Below are 22102 nucleotides of genomic sequence, written 5' to 3' on the forward strand. Positions count from 1 at the left end.
ATCAGTTCAACTTGAAAATCAGATTCATCTTGTTGAAGTACAGTACGGGTCTTGCCTTAAAAGTTTCCTGGTCAATGTTTCTCGTCCTATGGTTTAGGGACTACAGATGATTCATCAGATATCAGAACATTGCAAAAGAGCGCCAAACTTTTTTTAAGAGGGGGGCAGGCTTTGAATTTCATTGCATTCGGTGTTCTGGCAAGCAAAATAGTCAATAAAAGTAGGGTTAACTTTTAGTTGTAAATGAAAGCATCAGGACATTGCACCCTGTTTTTAGTCTTGTTTAAAAAAATGATTGAGAAGCGCGTCCCATTGCTTGAGAATTGCCCGTTCGCTTGATAATTTGTCATCTTGACTCCTGTTGTCATCTTACTTCCATTTTGAATTTTAATTTTAACCTGACCTTGCCAAGTCTTGATGTGCTGAAAATGCCTGGTAGGATCAGAAGTCTCTCTTGTAACTAATTTAGAGATCTGGATTAGTCACCATATCTTGGATAAAAAGCATATATCATTGTTCCTCTTTGCTCTTCAGGGTTTCCACACTCTCCATGATTCTTGCATCTCTTCTCTCTAGTTTTGAAAATTCCTGGTTCTGCCACAGGCTTTGTTTCCTGTGACAGGGCAGGATTCTGTCACAATACAGAATTGAGCCTGGATGTTTGCACATAAATTGCCTTGCACGTCTGTTATGGTTGTTTTTGATAATAACCAGTTTTCATGGTAAGTATTTCTGCTAAAATAACAAATATTCTGCTTGTGATGCTGATTTTATTTCAGTTGGTTTAGTCCACAGTCATTGAGGAAAGGTTGTTTTCCTGCCACGTAGGAAGCTCTCCTGTCTTACTCTGCTGTCAATAGCTCTCATGCATATTATTTTCATTCGGTAATTAGTGATAAAAAGATAGCTTTATATGAAATAAATTGCTGTCGAGCGTAAATCAAACTAATTTGTTTTAGTGAAGCACTGTATTGCCAAACCAACTGCATGTGATAGGTGTCAGAGATCTGAAAGATAAAATTGCTTTGTAGCCTTATTTATAAAAATAACACTACCGGTTGGAGGTATTTTGTCAAAGTAATAATAATCTTTTTTTTCATTGGTCATGTTGCAGCTATTCCTGAATGTTTGCAGACAAGGAATTAGGAAAATAAACTTTTTTATTGTTTTTAGTGTAGCTGCGGGTTTCTGAGCCCATCAGTTATGAGAATTAACTGCTGCATTTGTGTCCTTCATGAGCGTTTAAAGTCTCTGATACCAGATGATTGTCTTCCCACTCAAAGCAGGCATTACAGTTTGGATCACAGTTTATGAAATTTCACTTTTTTTCCATGTTTCACATGGTAAGAATATTGAATTTGTTAAATAAGTGGCACATTGCAGTTAATTGTGACCTTTGCAGTTAATTGTCTTTGTAGGGCTGGGGCAAATAGCATGTGCCTTGCTTTTTGCTACTGAGTATGTGTAGGAGGAAGATGGACTGACTTGATGTTTAATTGAAGGCTTATCTCTGAGGTCAGTTCTTCAGTTCCAAAATGTTACTCATTTCATTATTTCAGTATCTGTCTTTTAAAGACACGGTGGAAATATTTAAGAGGTGGACAATGACATTTCAGGAGCTAATGCCAAGATACTTTGTTTTTTCTACTTTATAGGATTTTTCAAGATCAAGTAATTTGGAAACAAAAATAGACTTCACCAAAGTTGGAAGCAGGGAGGGAGATTGGTGGCAGGATCAGATGCAGCCCTCACCTAAGGGGAGGAGCTGTGCAGCCATATAGCTGTGATCGTTATCCCATCGTAAGGGACCATGTGCCGTACGTTTTGGTGCTAAGGAAGATTTGCAAGCCACAAAGACCACTTCCATGCTCTTCTCGTAACCCGCTGCCTGTTTTGGATTAGCCTTACTCCAATTTCAGGCTTATCTAGCTTTTGAATGGAACATAGAGAAGTTGTATCTCTTTTCCTGGTCTTTTGATGGGAGCTCTTCTATCTTTCCAGGACTGGCAGCCTCCATTTGCATGTGATGTTGATAAGCTTCACTTTACTCCACGGATCCAGAGACTCAATGAACTGGAGGTAAACTGTAAAGCTAAACATTTCTTAAGAGTTTTTTAAAAGATGAGTGATTTTTATTTTTTTTTTCAGTCCATTGACCATGAGCTCCTGCTGACTTCAGTTGACAGCACTCTGTACCTCTGAAAATCAGGCTTAAATTAGGACACAGAAATTAGCTCTTTCAGAATTTATTACAAAAAATAACAAGCATAAAAACTAAAGTTAATGCTCATTAAAGGAATAAAACTCAGGCCATTTCCACACTGAGGTGCTTGCAAGTTATTACATTCAAACTCTCAAGTGCCATCATTTGTGTCTGCATTTTGCCTATCTACAGCATCTTTTAAAAGTAGAAGAGATTAAGCATTTACAAAGTGCTTTAAAGATAAGAAGCAATTTGGAAAGAACAGCTACAGAATCTGGATTCAGCGGGTCTGAAATCTGCTGTTAGCAAGCACTTTCATTCACTGCTTTCATGAATCCAGTCTAGAAGGAGAAGGGAGTAGCGAGGAGTCCTGTTTAGCTCATTGCAGATAAGAACTGAAATGACAGGAACTCTTTGCCTGCCTGATTTTTCACATGAGGAGAGGATACCGGCTTTTTAAAATCCTCATATGACTATGTGAGGTGCCAGGGTAAGAACTCAAACACTGGATTCAGATGTTAAGAAAGTGAGAGATTTGTGTGGGCACAAGCTGGCTTAGAGCTCTTTCTGGAGTTCAAGAACAAGCTAGCCTGTTGATTAGGCATAGCCTTTGTTTATCTTAAGAATAGAAAAATGTGATGACATTGAAATGTGATAAGGTTAAATCTAAACTACTACTCTTTAGCACACCAACAGTCCAATTAGAACCTAATCTTACTGTGTGAAGTACTGTACAAACATACCATGGTTGTCTTTTCCTGCCCTGACCAGTTTATATCCACAAAAATAAAAGAAATATGGTTAAGAGTGGAAAGGGATAACAAAAATACTTTGTCATAAACTAGCTGAGTTACTGGTGTTTAGGTAGTTTTTCACAGTAATAACTGGTTGCAAACCTATTCTCAGATAGTACTTTTATAAATGCAGTACAGAAAGTTAACAGTAAGTGACTTAAGGAAAAACAGATGGTATCTGTATGGATTTTTTTTTTTTCCTGCATGTGGGTTGACATGAGGAAAAAAATGCAAAGCTATACTTGCAGAGGGGAAAAGCCAGGCAGGCAACTGAGGCTGTAACATTATAAACACTGGGAAACAGGAGCTTAATCTGCATTCAGTATGCAGTTCACTCTTCTTTTTCCAGGCTCAGACCCGTGTAAAGCTGAATTTCCTGGACCAGATTGCAAAGTTTTGGGAACTTCAAGGATGCACGCTGAAAATTCCACACGTGGAGAGGAAGATCTTGGATTTATTTCAGCTTAATAGGGTAAGACTGTCGTTACGAGGGAAAAACTCTTCTTAAAAAAGATGTTATCTCTGTTTCTGGGATTGTATCACAATTGTTTAAGTGAGGTTTTGAGGTATATCTAAGCTAGAGAAAAAGTTATTTTGTTTGACCTAACATAGCTAATGCAGCACAAAATAGTAGGAAATGTAATATAGCGTGGGTTTTCATGTGAGCTAAGAGATCAAGTTACATTTCCAACTCCTTTTTAAAGTTGAACTTGGATACAAACTGGTTGAGAAAAAGCTTAGGCTGAATTAGAGGAAGCTTCTGAACGATGAGGGCAGGGAAGAATCGCTTTTCTGGTTGGGGGAGCAAAAAAACCAAATTACTTTTTGAATGAAGCTTAAGTTTCTGGATGAGATTATGTAATCTGAAAGCAAAGTATGGGATTCACTGACCCCAAGGATATGTTCTCTCTCTTCTTTTATGTTTAGGGTAGATTTTATTTGATGGATTTTGAGCCTATTTCATAGTAAATGTCCCGGTGAGAGGAACCAGTTATACTGTGCAGAAAAGTAGTTGCTGGGAAACACATTAGAGGAGTGACAAATTGCAACCTCAAATTCTCAGAAGTAGGATGAATTACTGTTTGGTCATCTAATACTGATGCTGACTTGTTTGTAAAGTAATTCAAAGAACTTTATGCTTTCTGAATAGGTTGTATATTCAGGTTATAGATTTTGAACAACTTTCACATTTTTTTAAAAAACCTATACTGTGCTGGTGACGTTGTCTTCATTTTCTTTTAAGGTAGCAATTCTGTTCTTAAACATTGGTCATTTTAGTATTAAATATACAACCCTTATGTTTTCTCTTTTTAGCTAGTTGCAGAAGAAGGAGGATTTGATGTAGTTTGCAAAGAGAGAAAATGGACCAAGATAGCCACCAGAATGGGATTTGCTCCTGGCAAAGCAGTGGGTTCACACATCCGTGCCCATTACGAACGTATCCTCTATCCTTACAACTTATTCCAGTCTGGAGCTAGCCTATTGGTAAGTCTTGTAGCTAACTATACGCCAACTAATTTAGCAGCCAGTGTGTTTTTTCTTTTATTGGTGGAACATTTCCAAAGACTATGTTTTATGTTTTATGGCATGCAGGTGACAGATGGTGATAATATAAGCATTTTACATATCCATAGGTAAACTCATATTAAACATAAAGTTTTTAGAACTTCCTTACTCTCGACTCTTGAGGGTAACCCCTTACTGACTGTTTTGAATGCTACCTATTTGTATTTTCTCCTGCAGCATACAGAAGCCTCATGATGACAGATATTCAGACTTCTGATTTCTTCAATGCTCTTTTATGTAACACAGAATATTACTATGTTCACAAACCATTGTCCATCCATCTTCCTGATAGAATAAGTCTGCTATGGATCTTTATCACTTGTACACAGAGTGACTGATGAACTATATCAAACCTTGGTAATTTTGTAGCGATTAGTCATCTCGCTTTCACTAAGGGCATTCATGCTTGAGAATACTTCATGGATGTTGTAATGTAGTTAATGGTATGGCTTCTGAGTTCTCCAAAGCTTAAATCTTCATCCTTTCTGCTTAACATTTGGCCATTCAAACAAAACTCATGGTTGAATGAGGGTGGAAACAAAGTAATCTCTAATCAAGAATAGGATTGTTCGTTTAGAGCATCAGTCGTTTATTTGGAAAACTAAGATGGGTTGCACTTGCCAACATCCATTTTTATGTATTTGAAACACTTCTACCATGATGTTCTTTTAAAAAGAGGAGTGTTGACCTTTTTTAAGCAAAAAAACGTTAATCCTGTTAAAAGCATGTTTTCATCTACAGAAAACAGCACTAGCCTTTTACATAAAACGGCAAAAATGAGGGGGAATTTGACATAAGTCAAGAAAGGTTGGAAATGAAGGCTTTTTACTTAGCTATTAATGATCACTTTCCAGTGAAGAGCAGCTGTATTCAGCAAACCCTTAAAAATACGTAATATGTATTCTGCAAACCCTTAAAAATACGTAATATGTATTCTGCAAACCCTTAAAAATAAGCAATATGTGTAGCTTTAGATGTTTTACAAATGAAGAATAAGAACAAAATGTATTTGAACATAAGTCTTCATACTTACCAAGAATATTTTGCCTTGCCTCAAGCATATTCAGGTTAAACAGTGGAAAGCAATACCGTTTTATGAAGGCATTTCAAGGCATTTCATTGAAAAGTTCACATTTTTATTAGTTCTGAAAACTCTGGATTCTTTTTTTGTTTTTGAAGGTGGTGTGTGACATCTAGCTTTGCTCCTCTATTTTTAAAAAGATCTAATTAAAAGTTTCTAAAACATTTAACTGGTATCACAGACTCTCTTGAAAAGGTAGGTCCACCATGCAAGTCTCTTTCATGCAGTTGATGTGTACATTCGTAGTTTGCTCAGTAAAGGATGCTTTCAGAAGGGAAAAGCATTCTTGAACGGCTGCTTGTGATCTCGTTTGGTGAGGTCACACTGCTTTTTAAATGCGACTTTCCAAGCTCCGTCTTGCAGTAGGCACCTGACATTTGTTCCAAACTGATGTGTTTAGTGGATCATGCAGTTCTGAAAAAGGTATGTTTAAGTACATTTTTTAACCCCCTCCCCCCAAAGCTGTTAGAATATTCCCCTCCCATACGTGGTATTCATGTATCTTTTCAATGAACTGAGAGAATCCACAGAAATATGTTGCGTTTAGAACATTTTTCACACTGAGGTTTGACTTCTTTTATTTTTTTCCTTCTTGCCAATGTTGTCTTCCAACTGAGTTTGTTTTGCAATACATTTTTGAGGAAGAAACTCATCTGAGATTATCTTCTTGGCTTTCTTCCATGTGTTCTCAATAAGTGGTGCTTTCCCAGATGCTTCTTGTGCAGGTGTCCATTTTATTGTACGTCTGTTCAATGCTTTACTGGGAATCTGAGCATCTGTGATTTTTGTTTTTGGAGAAGATACAGCTATTGGATTTGACAGCTGTCAGTTTCAGATGTGTGTTTCCATCTTTTGATTTTTTTCAACAAGCCTTTTGAGAGAATTTCTTCATGCAGCCAGGATCATCATCCATAAAAGATTAGTGCTTGCACTCACCAAATTTTTTTAATTGGTAGTACTTGCAATATCCATTGACTTCTTTTCTGCAAAAGTATGGAATGATGTAGTTTCCACTGATGACTATGCTGTAGCTTAAATCTTGTTCAGATCTGTGTAGAGCATTAATTGGTTATGCATGGCTTAAATATATGTTAAAATAGCTTCAGGAATAATTTTGGCAAATATCCCATATGGAGATATTTCTATGTGCATACTAAAATAGCGAAACTCTCTGGAGCTGTTTGGAGATGAACAGGCAGTATGTTTTGATTAAAGCTCTTGTATCAGTACTTCAGTCAAACAGCAAAACTGATGCAAGTCAGCCAGTTTCTAATACTCGGAGAAGCTCTCTGCAGATATAAAGTTATTTTATTCTTATCTTAAAACACTGGACTAAGATAGATCTTGGGTGCGTTGCTCTCGGGTAGTTGCAGTAGACCAGTTGGTATACTGGTCTTACTTTCTGTGCTTTGCTTATATTCTTAACCATTTGTAATCCTCAGTATGAGCACTACAGAATCAGTGTGTATGCAGAGAGGGATAAATGTTACCCTACGTGTAGTTGATGGCATGTGCCATGTCTGCTTGGGATAGCTTAAATGGTAATGTTGGAAAGAAATATGCTGAAGTTGGGCAGTGGTGCTTGAACTGAGGTGCCCGGAATCTTGTGTCAAAACTGCGATGCGTTGCCCGGATGTTTGCATCATTCCAAATGCGTTGCAATTTGGGGGGCTAGGGTTTGTCTTGTGGTGGTCTGCTTTTCAGTGAATATAAACAGTTTGGTAGTTGTCCATCTGATCTCTTTGGTGTGGGTTATATATGAAACTTTCCAAACTAAGGCTTTAAGGTCCTGAGTGGGATTCACATGTCCAAATATATATGTGTGTATCTTTAAGAGATGTCCTGTGTGAGCTTGTTCTCTCGGATGATTTATTGCCAGTGGAGAGGAATAAGCACTTCTATCGTGTGATGCTTCTTATCCTAAAGTGAAATGTAACGGGGGTAAATTAGTTGTCCTCTGCAAGTTTCTGTTTTTCTCTGAATATACGGGGAGCCTGGATGATTAGCTTGTGTGTAAATAACTACCTTGTAAGCATGTAAAGCTGTAGGAGGTGAATTGTATCCTTACAGAAGATTGCTGTATGTTCTCCATCCTTTGGCATCTTGGAGGCCTTGTGAATATTGCAGCTGTTTCCTTTCACTGCCTGGTGAAGGAGCTGTTCTTGGTGGTTTCAGCTGAAGGATTTTAACCATCTCGGTGCCACCATTTGGAGATCAAGGATTGTATTTCCAGCCATCTGCATGGAAGATAATGAGATCATGATCACAAGCTAGATCACAGTCTAGAATATCAGCTTATGGTAGAGTAACTGCTGATTGACGTTTTGCCTTTCCAAAAAGGTTTTGCTGGTTGGGAGAAGAAAACACTGAAGAAATAGCAGTCAGTATCGTCCTTAGTTAAAGATGCATGCTTACAACTGATCAGGTCAGTCTAGGAGTGGCATAGATTCAGAAGAATTTTCATCCTTAAGACAGGATCTAAATTTCTAGTTCTTGTACGTACCCTTGAAAATGTTAAATAAAAACCACTTCATGGTACTGCTTTGCCTTTGGGTTACTGAGGCGCTGGGGAACGTGCCTGCCTAAGTAGCTGTTGAAGCCTCGATATTTAGAGAATGTCTTCTGGGTCTCGATATTTAGAGAATGTCTTCTTTTTTCTTCAGTGAATAGTGCTCTTTTTTGCTTGGGCACTTAGCTGAAATGAAACAAATTATTGTTGTTTTTCTTTCTAGGTTTCATTATTCTTTTGTTTAGGAAAAGCTCTATTTGCCTTTTACATACTTGCTTTCAAGAATCTCTGTTACTGGGAGGAACAGAAACTTTTTAGTGAAAGGTTCAGATTTCACATGAGGACGCGATTCAAGGAACCAGAATTTACATAAACATTAAATACGCTGAGATTTGGCAGCGTTCTGTGTGGCATTAGTCTGCTTTCCTTTTCTGTTCTCTCATTTTCATATTTCTCCTACTCGGTTGCCTTTTTTGCTTGTCTGTTTTCTGTCCTGAGAAATTCTTATTAGTGACTTCATCTCACTGAGGTTGATAAGAAATAATTCAAATCATCGTCTTTCACTGTGAGCTTGAAGGGAGCCGGCTCTTCTAAGGAACTAGAACTTGAGCATCAGCCACAAGGACTTACTGGTCCTGTGCAATAAGCTACAAAGTTAAGTCGTCTTGTGTGTGTGTGTTTAATGTTGAAATTAAATCAGAAGTTTGCTTGAAAATAAAAATAAATCTACAGAGTCCAGATCAAAAGCAGTCCTAAATAATATAGAAATTCTGGAGGTTTCTCTGAGCAGTGCTGTGGGCTTCCTGTGGGTGACAGTTAATGAGATTCTGCTACCGCTGCCTGGGATTTTTCTTTTGTTAAATATATGTTTCCTTCAGCATGGACTTGTCTTCTTCAGTACCGCTTTTTCCTCCTCTTCCCCCGCTCGTTCTGTCTATCATTTGTTTCTGAAAGTCTGATTTTCATGTTGTCTACAGAACATCCATCCTTATGCCACTGTAATGGTAATCTGGCAATTCCTGTCCTGTTCCTCTGTTCCTGGGGAAAACCTTTTAATGGAAACAGCTTAATAGAACTGAGGAAATGTGGATCTAGCAATGCATGTGGAATACTTTATGACAACCTAAGACTTCATATTTCTTTAGGATTCTTTGCTCGCTCATTAAAAATTATTATATTTTAATCTGTTGTTACTGTATGTTGTGAGGTCTGACAAACTTAAAATTGTCACTAATCACGATATTTATTGCCAAATGCATGCACAGTTTTCAGCAATTAATAGAAATGTGCTTATTCAGTGACTTGAAAGAACTAAAGCTGTTCTTGCATCCTTCTTGCACCCTTCTGCCCTCAATTTCATACAGCAGCAGTATTGTCCTCTCTAAAATATACAAAGACCTTAACTTCTGAAATATTCTTCAGACAAAATTGTATTTCAGTTAAGGCAGAGATTTCTGATAGGTTGTAATTCACTCTTATATTGCTTTGTATGTTAGCGTTACAGTAATGCAACCTGAGGACATTGCGACAGTTTCCAGTATGCTGTTGATATATTCTCCAAAAGGATCAGCTACTAGAAGAACTGGAGCTAATAAAATACTATAGCTGCTCAGGGGAGTTGCACATTGTATGGGCTGCTGAAGAACTATATAGGTGGAACTGAGAGGAAACCAGAAAGACTTGTGATGAAAGATTGTCTGCTTTTTATACTGTTTTGCCGCAACTTTTATTTTGATGAATAGTGTTCTGGAACAGAAATGTTTGTTGTTAATAAAGTTCAAAGGCTGATTTCAGCTTTATTTAAGACCCTTTATTATGGCTACTGCATTCAGGAAAATGGCAGAAAATACTGATTTTGTGACTTGCATGTTCAAACAGGTAATGTTACGACTGTCATTAATATTAACTGTTTCTGTTAACTCAGTGCAGTAAACATTAAAGCCCTCTCTGCCTTCTTTCATATTAGCCGGGAAATTGCTCTACACAAAGCTTGTATCAAAAGTGGATACAGGAATCAAGTAATTGAATTTTGTCTCTTCAGTGTTTGCAGAAGCCAGAGCTCACCAGTGACACAAAGGACAAGGAATATAAGCCCCATGATATTCCGCAGAGACAGTCTGTTCAGCCATCTGAAACTTGTCCACCTGCTCGTCGAGCAAAACGCCTGAGAGCAGAGGTGAGATAATTTGTCTTTATTTGGGTCAGATCACTAAATGTATATGTAGAGTAACTACCAATTTAACTTCTTCTTTGTCACTGTTAAGCATACCTAAATATTTATATGAGTATGGCAAGATATGTCTGATAGTTTCAAAAAGTGTATTATTGAGGTGGGGAGTTCTGAGAGGCTCTTCTACTGAAGCTGTTCCACTTAGACATTAGGTATGAGTGCGTATGCTATAATAATGTTTTTAGCATAATTATAAATAACATAGGGCTAATAACATAGATTAAAATACAAGTGAGAAATTCTAGAAATGAAGCTTATCTTGTAGAGCTTTGATCTTTGTCATTTCCTCAGGTGACAGGAGTCATTTTTTAAATGTGTTGGAAGGGTTCTGTAAACCTTTCATGAATTGAAGACAGACTTTAGAGAAGGTTTTTGGTATAACTTTAGCATTGTTTTATTTCATTTTTGACCCTCTCTGAGTTCCATCAGTTTGAGTTACTTTCACTGTGCCATATGAGAAAAATTGTGTAACGTTAAGTCAGTACAGTTTTGTACAGTCTAACAAGATTAATCTTACATGTGCTTAAGAAATAATATTTATTTGGCTTAGCGTAAAACTTATAGACTATATCTTCATACAGTTCTCCTGTGAAGACATATTTTAGAAGATTGTGTGTGTCCTCTCTTTGTTGCTGGATCACTGTTCTACTGTGATTTCAGTCATTCCAAACTGAACGACTTGCTTTCATAGAGTTTAGTTTTTCTTTTATTTGAAAAGATGAAGAGTAGAGGAGACTTATTCCCAAGCCATAGTCTTACTAGGGGTGACATCATGACTTAGGAAGGTTATGATTGACCCTCTTCGTGTTTGTAATCCAGTTTTGTATTTAAAATCATTTCAGGATTTCAATTAAACTCCCATTGTTCTAATCGTGGTCTTTCTTACTACAGAGTAGTACAGCTTAGTTGTTGCAAATGCTGCGTATAACTATTTTTAGTTATAATTAAGGTTTTCTAAAGCTTTTCCACTAGAAGACCCTGTTAAAAGTATGTTTGTAATTCTGAGAAAACCTCAGTGGTTTGAGCTGAAATTTTCCATTTGAAGTATCTGTTTGTGGTTGAAAGACATGAATTCTCAAGTTTCCTTTAAAAGACATGGGAAACGTTTACTAACACTGTAGCTGTTTCACTGATGATGGTGGTGTTGGATGCTGCTAGCTAACAAAAGACACACATTTTGTCGTTTACATGAAAACTACCTGCTCGTATTTAGCGAGAATGTAGGGCTATGTAAGGCGCTCTGTTCTTTCCCTCAGCGCTACTGCTGTCATGCACTTAAAGTGATTTTGTGGAAAGAAAATACTTAATTAAAAATAGAATTGAACCATGCAGACCTGAGGCTGAGTTAAGGGGCATGGACTAACTTACTTTGGAAGGAGCTGTAGTATTTAAGGCAGTAACTTTCAAAAGTTAAGATTTGTTAATAGGTTACGTGAGTGCTTCTATTCCGTTTCAGTGCAAAGTCAGCTAAGTTGATTAAATCCCTTTTGTTCTTCATGTAAGCTAAACCCAGCTGATTTTTGCACTGGCTTGGTTGTAGAGTCGTCATGTGTTTGGTTAATGTATCTCAGCTTTTTGCTCCAACTAAATACGTGAGGATTTGTCAGTGTCTTAAGCTGTAAAGTCTAAGTTCATTCTGTTTACAAATTTTAGATTGCCTGCTTTTCGAAGACTAACCATCTATTACGAGCCTTTAAAATGAGTGAACTGTAGGAAAGCCCAGGAAATTATTCCTATCAGCAAAAATACAGGCTGTGATATACGTTTTTTTTTTTCCAATTGTAAAATACATACAATTTTACCTTGTCCTTTGCTGCGCATTGAGTAAACAGCTGAAAGACAATGTTCATAATTAAAAAGGAAAAGGGCAATGCCAGTGATAAGCTGGTTTTGAAATGCAAAGAATTTAGATGCTTGGTGTAGGAAAGATCAGCGTAAAAGACCGCAACAATGGGAGGGAAGTAAAAGCGAGATGAATGGATAGGATGAAATCAGCTGACAGACACAAGAGAAATACTGGAGGAAAAACTGCCCAGGAGATTCCCTAGGGAAAGAGATTTTTTTGTTGTTTTCCGGTTATTATAGTGCATTATGTGTAAGGTAGGTTACCTGGAGGGTTTGCCTTACCCTACAAAGGCTCAGGGAGGGAGGCTGAAAAAAGAAAAACTATTTTGAAGCTAAATACAGGCTTAAACATAAAATACAGGATATAAATCTTGGACATTAAAAATGTAAAAGATTAGGCATTTTTTACTGCATTTGATGAGGATCAGTGCAAACTTGTGTATTACTAAATATTTTGACCAGCATTTTTTGGCATATCTTAAGCAATGGGGCTTCTACCCCTTCTCTTGAAGATAGTAATTTGGACAAAGAAAACAAAAAAGGTGGAGGGGAAATGATATGAAAGCCATCTCTGGAGGGAGAAGAAAAAAAGAGAAAGCTTGAGATAAAGAACTACAAAATAGAATAAATCCCTGGTAACGCGTTCAGGCTGGAAAGCACTCTTTTAAAGCTGGGCCGACAAGTCCACATATTACCTTGGGGCGAGGGAGGGGGACTGACTTGCATGAGCAGCAAGGGGGTGGTTGCACGACCTCATTTCCTTAGGAAATTAGGTTTAAAAGGTACGGTGTTGAAGAGACCATCTTTACTCTGAGGGATTTGAGAATTGTTGTCCCACAGTCTCAAAACTTCAGCAAAGAAATACTAGAATTAAATGGAAACATGATTCCGTGCTGAAAGCCCCACAAATATCAACTTTCTGAGTTCCCCTCTTAGACAACTGGAGTATATACTGCTTCTGAAGAGTAAAATAAAACGTTTCGGAAGCCCCAAGATCCTTTGCTGCTTGTCAAGTTCCAGTGAGATCATCTTTCCTTAAATTAAAAACATTATTGTGTCATTATTGGCACAGGATTTTTGTAGGCTTTCCTTTCAGACCTCTCCAGATTGTTGCCTGTGTCATTCTTCTCTGAAGTCTGATTTTCTATTTATTTATTTATTTATAATTTAAATACAAGTATCACTGAAATTCAGGGTGCCTTTTTAGATTCATCAATTTGTATTTATCAAATGGTTCTTTAAGCAAGTATAAGCAAAGTCCTCAAAAATTTTCCTCTGACTTACAAATCTGCCTGGCTTTTCCATAGAACAAATCAGGTTACGAGTTTGGAGACCACCATTGTACCTTAATGAAATGAAGTGTTTGAGCGCGTCTCACATCTGCTTGTTTTGTGAACCTGATGCACCTGTCCTCTCTTGGCATTTGTCAGGGTGGATTAAGATTTGTATCCAGAAATATATACTGAAATTGAAAGTCAGAATTGCCTTTTTTTCATTTTGTTCATCTCTCAGTTCTTGAAAGTATTGAGAAGTGCATTTCAAAGCCTTGAAGGGTCTGCCACCAAATTTACTTGTCAGTAAAGACTTGCAGAGTCATATTCCGATCTTAAAACTCTCTTGCTATGGCTTTGAGTGTTGGATGTAGCCAGCTTTTTCCCTTCTTCAGAGCCAAAGCAGCTCAGAAGAGTGGAAGGAGAGTTGAGTGCAGGTTGGATCTGCACTGGAGCATTGCATGTAATTGCCAGCTTTCTGGAAGTTTTTGGTGTTTTGAGTAGGTTGGTAAGTCCCAAAAGCATAGGTCTATAGCTGGGTAAGCTGCCCTGAGTTTAAATGGCAGTTAAGTTCCCAGATACAAGTATAAAACTGAAGTGTTCCATTTAAGTACATTACTGATTTTTATTTATTTATTTATTTTTTTAAGGCCACCAATATTAAAACTGAATCAGAAGCTCCAGAAGTCAGAACTCATAATCTAAGACGTAGAATGGGATGTGCACCTCCAAAGTGTGAAAATGGTGAGTGGCAAGTAAGAAGTGAAACATAATGTGAATGAGATTTCTGTTACTTTTTGCAAACCCATTTTAACACCAGAAATACATTTAACAGTTGGAACAATTCAAAGTATCTTAAGAAATGCTTTTGTTTAATTTCATTTTCAAAAAATGAATTTATTGTGAAAGCATTTTATGGCTTTGAAATTTTTTTTTGGTTTTGTGAGTGGTTATTTTTTGGAAAAGATGATACTTTCAGTTAAAGAAAATTTTACTTGGCTTAAACTTCACTGTCTTTTATGGAGTGGGCAGAAATGATATTTGAGCCGTATTTGTTTTGTGTCTTTAAAAAGCTAACATCAATCCATTAGCTTTAAATAGAGGTAACTTTTTAGAAGGTGTCAGATTTCAAAAACTTTTCTTAAGAAAAGAGTTTTAATTCAAAATTGAGAAAGCAAACTCAGGAAGACAGAAGATACTATGTTGTGAATTTACTATTAAATTCCCATATTACTTCTGATTTTTAAATTGCGTCTATTAATAATCCCACGTCTGTTATTATCTGTCTTTTTTAAGAACAAATAATTTCAAGCTGAGAAGAACTGTTTAATGCCATCAAATCGAAGAATAAAATTGTTGATAATCAATTTGGCAAAGTAAATACGAGAACTATTTGCAGTTACGCTAATTATTAACATTGTCTGAGCAGTTTGTCTGTCTTCTGTTTCATTCAAACTCTTTGTTTACAAGAATTTACCTATAGATTGTGAACTTTTTGTTTGATAATTTTTTTTGTTAAAAAAAGCTCCTCCAGGAGCTACTTTTTTTGTCCTGAAAAGTAGAAGGGAAATGATTTGGACAGTCTTTAATGGTTAAATTTCTGATAGATGTATATATTCTTTTTCATAACATCTTCGTTAGCTTCTTGGACTTCAAGAAGTGCTTTAGATTGTTTCGTGTCCAAACATAGAAGTCTTTAGCTTGCTGGTAGCTTGAGGATCCTTGTTTCTTGAACACCAAAGTCCTGGGATTCTCTGCACTCTGCTGCATGGGGAATGGGGTGGGGTGGTAATTCAGGAATGAAGACTTTGGGAGCAACATGCCCTAATTAAGCAGCCTTCATATGAAGGTCAGTTCCAGAAATCAAATGTATATGAACAAGCTATCTATTTACTGTCCAATAAGAGCCAATAGCTGTCAAGGCTCTTTTTTAATTGCCACCTTCTTGATAGACACAATGTTGATTTATAGAGCTTCAGGTAGTTGCTGGCAACAATTTGGGTACCAAACTGTTGCTCACACTAGAAAATTGCTTGCTACATGAATGGACTTGAGTCACGAGAAGCTGCGTGTTTGAGCATTCAGCCAGTGTCTAAAAACCACTTGCTTCTCTATTTATCTTGATACATCATTAGTTGTATGTTTGTTTCCGTAAGACAACTTAATAGAAGAGACCAGATGCTGTCACACAGACTTCATCTGTGATAGCATGCCTTAGTTTTGAAATATTAAATATCATAGTACTTTATTTTTTAGTAAATATTGCTAGACTGCATGGGGGACAGTGTTACTATATTTGGAGGAACATGTCATTTTGATTCCTAAGAGGCAGTGGGGAAGGAGGGTAGGATTGTAAGAAAGTAGTGGAACTGATTCCTTTCTCAGGGTGACTTCTGCTGCATGCTTATCTTCAATGAAACCTTTTCGTGAAAGTTACCACTGCAAGAAATTGGTGTGTAAAGATCATCACAGGAAGCTGCAGTGTTGTTTCATGTCTCCACATCGTATGCTGCAGTACAACTGTAGGAGTAGTTCAACCACATTTGTTAACACCGTATATGAACAAATTTTAGGTTATGAAGATGAATAGTCTTTCAAAGTACTTAAAATAGCCATTCCAAAAAATGTGGGCTGTGGCAATTATTTTTAAATTATAAATACAAAAATTAAAAAATACCCACTGCCAACATGATAGCATGCTTGGTTGGTCTGCTAATACTGGCTTATTGCAGGTGTTCAAATTTTGCCTTAAGTTAACTGAAACAATTGGTGTTAACATTGCATTACCATCATGAAATTAGGCATCTTTGGCCATCTCTGTGCATATCTAATAAATTTTGAGAGGTCAAAGCGGTTTATGAGCTTGCCTCCCCTGTTGGTGTTCTTAGTTCAACCTTTAGCTGTGAAAAATCCCCTTTCGAAGAAAGATGTTCCCAGTGTGTTTGGGATGACAAGTAATTCAAAAGGTAACAACAAGTAATGCAATGCAGCAAGTTATACAAATAAAGCAAATAATAATAAGTAATGCTGAGCAGTAAGACATTTTCTAATAGCTTTTTGTTGTTGTTTTCTGTTTTACCAGAAAAGGAAATGCATAGCACAGTGAAACTTCCTGAGAAGAGAGAACACACTGGGGAGCCAGAGAAAGACAAATCCAAAGTCCGGTCTAAAAAACCCACTAACGCTGTGAGTATGCCCTGCATTCTTCATGCTTAGTATGGATTGCAGGGTTTTCTGCGTTTCTCTTGGGTATGTAGGGAAACTTAGTGTAATTTATGTCACATTAAGGACTCTCTTGTATTTTTCATGTAATCCTGTGGTTGAGACAAGACAGTATCTGTGCCTGCTGGAATATAGATACCCCTAAAGCTTCATGCTGTTACAAAGCTGAAAATAACAGAATAGTTAAGTTTCATTTTTCTAAAGTAACTTGTCTCCTGTCCCCAAATACAGTCGCAAAATAGGCATTTTGAAAGAACAATCCAAACAGAAGTGATTCTTCTGTGATCTGATGTCTTTCCCCATTGCTTTGTAATCTCAAAGGGAGTTCTAATACAAACTTTGGCACCCAGCTGTCCAGCAGACTTGGCTCTTATTCCACAATTTCACCACTAACTTAGAAGCTTTGTTGTTCAATTGCTTCTTCTTAACACCTCTCCCTGTCCCCCCAAACAGACAGACAAACAAACCCAAAGTGATGTTGGTTTGTCTGCCTATGGAAAATATGACACAGAGATTCTTCCTGTCCGCACTACCACCTGGGTCCTTCTTAAAATTAAAAATGTTCTTTTTTAATCCACACCTATCACTAGAGTTTTAAGAATGAAATGTACAAATACTAGAAACTCGACCAGAAAAAAGCATCCTCCATTTCCTTTTTTTTTTTTTATTGTTATTTTTTTAACAACGTAAGACAAGTAGGTCTACTTGTCCTCACTAGTTCTATTTTGTATTTGAGAAGAGCCATCCATTCTGTCACTAATGAAGCTGTAGTGTCTGATTGGCAACAGACAGTTCTTCCCCCATGTGTTTGGGGGCCTGCACCTTTTCCTTGGAGCTCTGTAACTGCTGTGTGAAACTTTCATCATACTTCTTTAACAGCTTCCCTCTGTCCAAAAGCGTGTGATTTTGCTGGGAAGCTGGTACCTTTCCAAAGAAAAATGCAGGTCTTGGCCAATATCTCTTAGGAAAAAGAGGAACATTCCCATCAAGAGGAACCCCTCTATCTCTCCTGAGGCTCCAAACTGTTGGCCTCAGAGGAGACTGAAACATCTGTGCGCACCTGATTATTTAAGAGCAAAGAACCCAACAAGAAAAGGATATGTGAGCCACTGACAGGTGTTACAGTGTAGTTCCAGAATCCACGGTACTGCTGATTAAAACTGTCTCGAGTATATTAAATCAAGTCTTTTGTCATTTAGAAAAAACTGCATGTAAGGGTTTGTAACTCTTATGGTCCTTCATTAAATTTCAAAGGAGGGCTATTTAAACTTTTACAAAGATGTAAAAAAAAATTGTGTTTGCGTATCTCATTTCCCTTTCAATGATTAAAATAAAAATAAGGTTTGGCAAGTGCCATAGATGACTTAGTTACCAAAATGCTCTTTCACCATGAGTTACCTTAAGTGCTCAAATTCTCACTCTAGCTATTTTTTATTGCAGGTGGATTTGTATGTATGTCTCTTATGTGGCAGTGGTAATGATGAGGACCGTCTCCTGTTGTGCGATGGCTGTGATGACAGTTACCATACTTTTTGTTTAATTCCACCCCTTCATGATGTTCCCAAAGGAGACTGGAGGTGTCCCCAGTGTCTGGCTCAGGTAATTTGAGAAAACATAAAAGTTAGGCTGGAGGTTGTTTCTCTTCTTTTCTTGATCTTAGCAATTGGAAATATAATTTGTTATTACTTAAAGTTGTGCAGACAAGGTGATTGAGGGTGAAACTAAAATGAAGACTGGGTGTGTTTCAAATTGCGAAGGTATCGCTGAATATTCTGGAACCAAAAGTTGATCTGCCTTAGTATAGCTGCAATTTCAAAGAATGCTTTGGAATTTAATTGCCATCTTCCCTCTCTGTTTAAAAGTACAGTCTCGTGGTGTGTTTCCGTTTGGAGGTTTACACATTGCTGTTTTGTTTTGCTGTATTAGGGGAAGGAGAAATTATGACATAGGTCTATTAAACCAGTAGTGCTTATGCAGATTTACTAATAAATAAATATTGTGGTTTGGTGAATTAAACACAGAACACAGTCAGGGCTCTCTGATTGCACTTCCTGACTCTTCCTCTGACTCTGTGTGCAGCTCGGGGCAGTCATTTCATTTTGGTCAGGGGCCCTGCTTTCCTCCTCCTGTCAAATGGGGTGATGCTAACCCCTCTGTGTAACATATGAGTGCAGATCATCTTGTTAACCCAGTGTAGAAATAATTATGTTATTAATTGCAGGAGTGTAATAAACCTCAAGAAGCATTTGGTTTTGAACAAGCAGCAAGAGACTATACGCTTCGCACATTCGGAGAAATGGCAGATGCATTCAAGTCGGACTATTTTAACATGCCAGTACATGTATGTTCATGTATTTATCCCGATGCCATCATATAGATTTCTTTTTCTGTGCTTAGTCAAATTTATAACTTGAGGAGGGGAGGGAAATTCTAGTTTTAAGTGGGAACAGATCCAAAACGGGATGTTCTGATTCGTGTCAGTAATTTGAAGGGTTTTGTTCTTGTTGGTGTTTTGGTTTCTGGCTCCACTAGCTTCTTGTTTTTCACTTCTGAAAAAACGTCTTTAAGGAAGAGAATATTCTCCAACTATTACCCTTAGCTGAGAGCCCAGAGAGAATGCATGTCCTAGGTAGAACCAGGTTTCTGCTGCACTACTTTTTCTTGCTGAAGTGATTTTGAAATGGGGAAATGCTTTAAGCTAATGGCAGCTTCTCCCTGAGCTAGCTTTTAGGCATGTGCCTTTCACATGCTGATTCCTGAGCGTATACTCCTTGTATGTTTATATCTTTCTTCTTCTCGTACCTAGATGGTCCCCACAGAGCTGGTTGAAAAAGAATTTTGGCGACTCGTTAGTACCATTGAAGAGGATGTCACAGTGGAATATGGAGCTGATATTGCTTCAAAGGAGTTTGGCAGTGGCTTTCCAGTTAGAGATGGGAAATTTAAAGTTAGACCAGAAGAAGAGGTAGGTCTTGATTAGTTCACTCCGTGTTTGTATTTTAGCTCTTCATAAAATAAGGCTCTTCAGTTCAAAGCAAAATAATGGAACTGAATTGCAGAGTGTTTCTCTTGTATGAATATTTGGCATAGTGTTTGAAGAAGAGAAGGATGTCAGCATTTTGGAGAAATAAAATTTGCTGCGATCAGACGTTAAAGGTCACAGATTTATCTGTTAATAAGCAACTACCAGATTAAAAAAAAAAATCTCATTTTAACAAAGCAGGTCAGAGAAGATTTTTGAAAAGAGCAAATGCAGTGGACGTTTTGGGTTTTTTGTTCATTGGCCTGTTTCTTATGTTTTTCAGTTGGGAAAAATACTTTTCTTCTATTGCTTTTTTTGCTTTCAGTTTTGCCTTCTTGTTTTTGTTTGGTTTTTTTTTTTCACTTCATGTTGTGTAAACTTGTGGCTGTTTTTTTCAATTTTCAGGAGTACCTGGATAGTGGCTGGAATTTGAACAACATGCCTGTAATGGAGCAGTCTGTTCTTGCTCACATCACTGCAGACATATGTGGGATGAAATTACCCTGGCTATATGTAGGAATGTGCTTTTCTTCATTTTGTTGGCATATTGAAGACCACTGGAGCTATTCAATAAACTACCTGCATTGGTGAGTTTAAGGGATAAACTCAGCCTGCGAAGCAACCCCTCTTTTCTTTCCCCTTCTTCTTTTTAATTAATGGACTAAAACCAGATTGACAGAGCTCAGACCAGAATAACCCTTATAGTCCTGTAGCAGCAGGATTAAATTTGACACAGTGATTCCTGCATTGATTTTATTCTTGGACAAGAGGTCATATATTGGAAAGAGACATCCATTCCCAGTTTTAAAAAATTCATTAGAGATGCAGTAGATATTCCATCAGATGTTTTATTATGCTCAGTATAAAACTAAAAATCATGTAAACTTTAAAAATCATCTAGCTTGAACTAACAGCCTTAGGATCTTGCATACCTTTTGTCTGTTAGATAGATCATCCTATCATAAATCCTCTCATTATGTGAACACTTGTCAACTGCAATCAGGGCAGATCTTTGCCATCTCTTTGATATTCTAAATAGTTTGAACTCTTTAAACTTCTCTCCTTCCGACAGCTTTTCTAGAGTTTGAATTAATCTTGTCGCTCTTGCTGAAACCTGTCAAGCTCTTTTCCTTTCCTTTTAATGTATGTATTCCAGAAGAACTGTAAAATCACATCCCAGCTACTATTCAGTGTTTCTTCTTTTTATTCAGTTATTCAATTGCCACTTCTTGGAAGAGTTGCTGCTGGAAGACACTCTAAGTAGTTAGTTACTTATATTGTTTGTTTTCTTAGTATTTGACAGTATTAAAACAAATGTTTGAATGAAGCTAAGTAAATGAATGATCCAGATCTCACTGTAAAAATGACCTTCTTTGTTATGTATTGCTTTTTTTTTTTTGTCTGAATCTTCAATCAGGCTGAGAACCGTGTGAAGGAGAGGAGCGTTTTTGAATGAAGTAATTTAATTCCTTCTAGGTGGGCTTCCCCCACTGTTGTTGGAATGGTATCACCTTCTGCATCATTTGTCTCAAATTACATTAGTTGCTATCAAAGCCAGATATATGTATACATGCGTACATATTTATGTACACATATGCATACACTTGCAAACAAAGGTAAAAGTAGCCCTATCTGTGTCATTTATTTCTCCTCCAGCATGAATGTCTTAGAAACCTTTCTCCTTTGCAGACACTCTTCTGTATTTCCCTTCTACTTACAGGTCTGTGTCTGTTTTTTTAATCCTATTTGAGAACAATGTGTAGCTGGGGTTAATGTTGTTCTGTTGTTCTGAGCAAGAGGAATAAATCTTAATGACCTGCCTCTGAAGAGACAAATGTCAGACTCCAGACTCTGAAAAGGCATCAGAAGGCAGGACTCATTCTTGCGAAGCACTAAGGATGTCCATCTTCAGTATTCCCACATGCCTTGAAGGATCCTATGCCAGGAAACAATCTTTGAGCAGATACTCCCAAGGGAAGCAGGCCACAACTGGGCACATTTCAGTCAGTTGAAGGCAATAGTTTTTCTGCAAGATGCCAAGTGCTGTGTTACTCCTTGAAATGGCAAAAGGAAAAAAGGCCAAAAAAAAGATGTCAGCCCTCATCAGAGGAAGAACTACCAACATTGATGCCTGTGTTCTCTATTTTTAAAGGCAGGAATGAGGAGCTGTCTGGTAGCAGTGCAGAAGAAACATCCGTTCTTCAGCTTGCTGCATTCGTAAGGCTGACATCTTCTGCATCCTTTAGAATTTTTTCTCCACTATCTATTCTCTTTAAGTGCAGGGATCCCTGGTACCAATATCCTGGTCCAAGTTTAGCATAGTTCATAACTGCTATCGTCCATTCCTTGTCACTGACAC

At 37.4% G+C, this 22102-nt stretch overlaps 1 protein-coding gene across 1 annotated transcript in view; it reads left to right on the plus strand.

Moving 5' to 3' along the window:
* The window catches only part of KDM5B (lysine demethylase 5B), a 61014-nt gene that overhangs the window by 10841 nt on the left and 28071 nt on the right, over positions 1-22102 (plus strand). Inside the window, exons 2-11 of the mRNA XM_067310470.1 lie at positions 2002-2079; positions 3347-3469; positions 4312-4482; positions 10195-10329; positions 14150-14243; positions 16582-16685; positions 18162-18320; positions 18943-19062; positions 19528-19686; positions 20149-20330. Of these exons, the coding sequence (XP_067166571.1) occupies positions 2002-2079; positions 3347-3469; positions 4312-4482; positions 10195-10329; positions 14150-14243; positions 16582-16685; positions 18162-18320; positions 18943-19062; positions 19528-19686; positions 20149-20330 (1325 nt within the window). The remainder of the gene's footprint in view (positions 1-2001; positions 2080-3346; positions 3470-4311; positions 4483-10194; positions 10330-14149; positions 14244-16581; positions 16686-18161; positions 18321-18942; positions 19063-19527; positions 19687-20148; positions 20331-22102) is intronic.

The sequence above is a fragment of the Apteryx mantelli genome, chromosome 25 (assembly GCF_036417845.1).
Source record: "Apteryx mantelli isolate bAptMan1 chromosome 25, bAptMan1.hap1, whole genome shotgun sequence".
NCBI classification, from domain to species: domain Eukaryota; kingdom Metazoa; phylum Chordata; class Aves; order Apterygiformes; family Apterygidae; genus Apteryx; species Apteryx mantelli.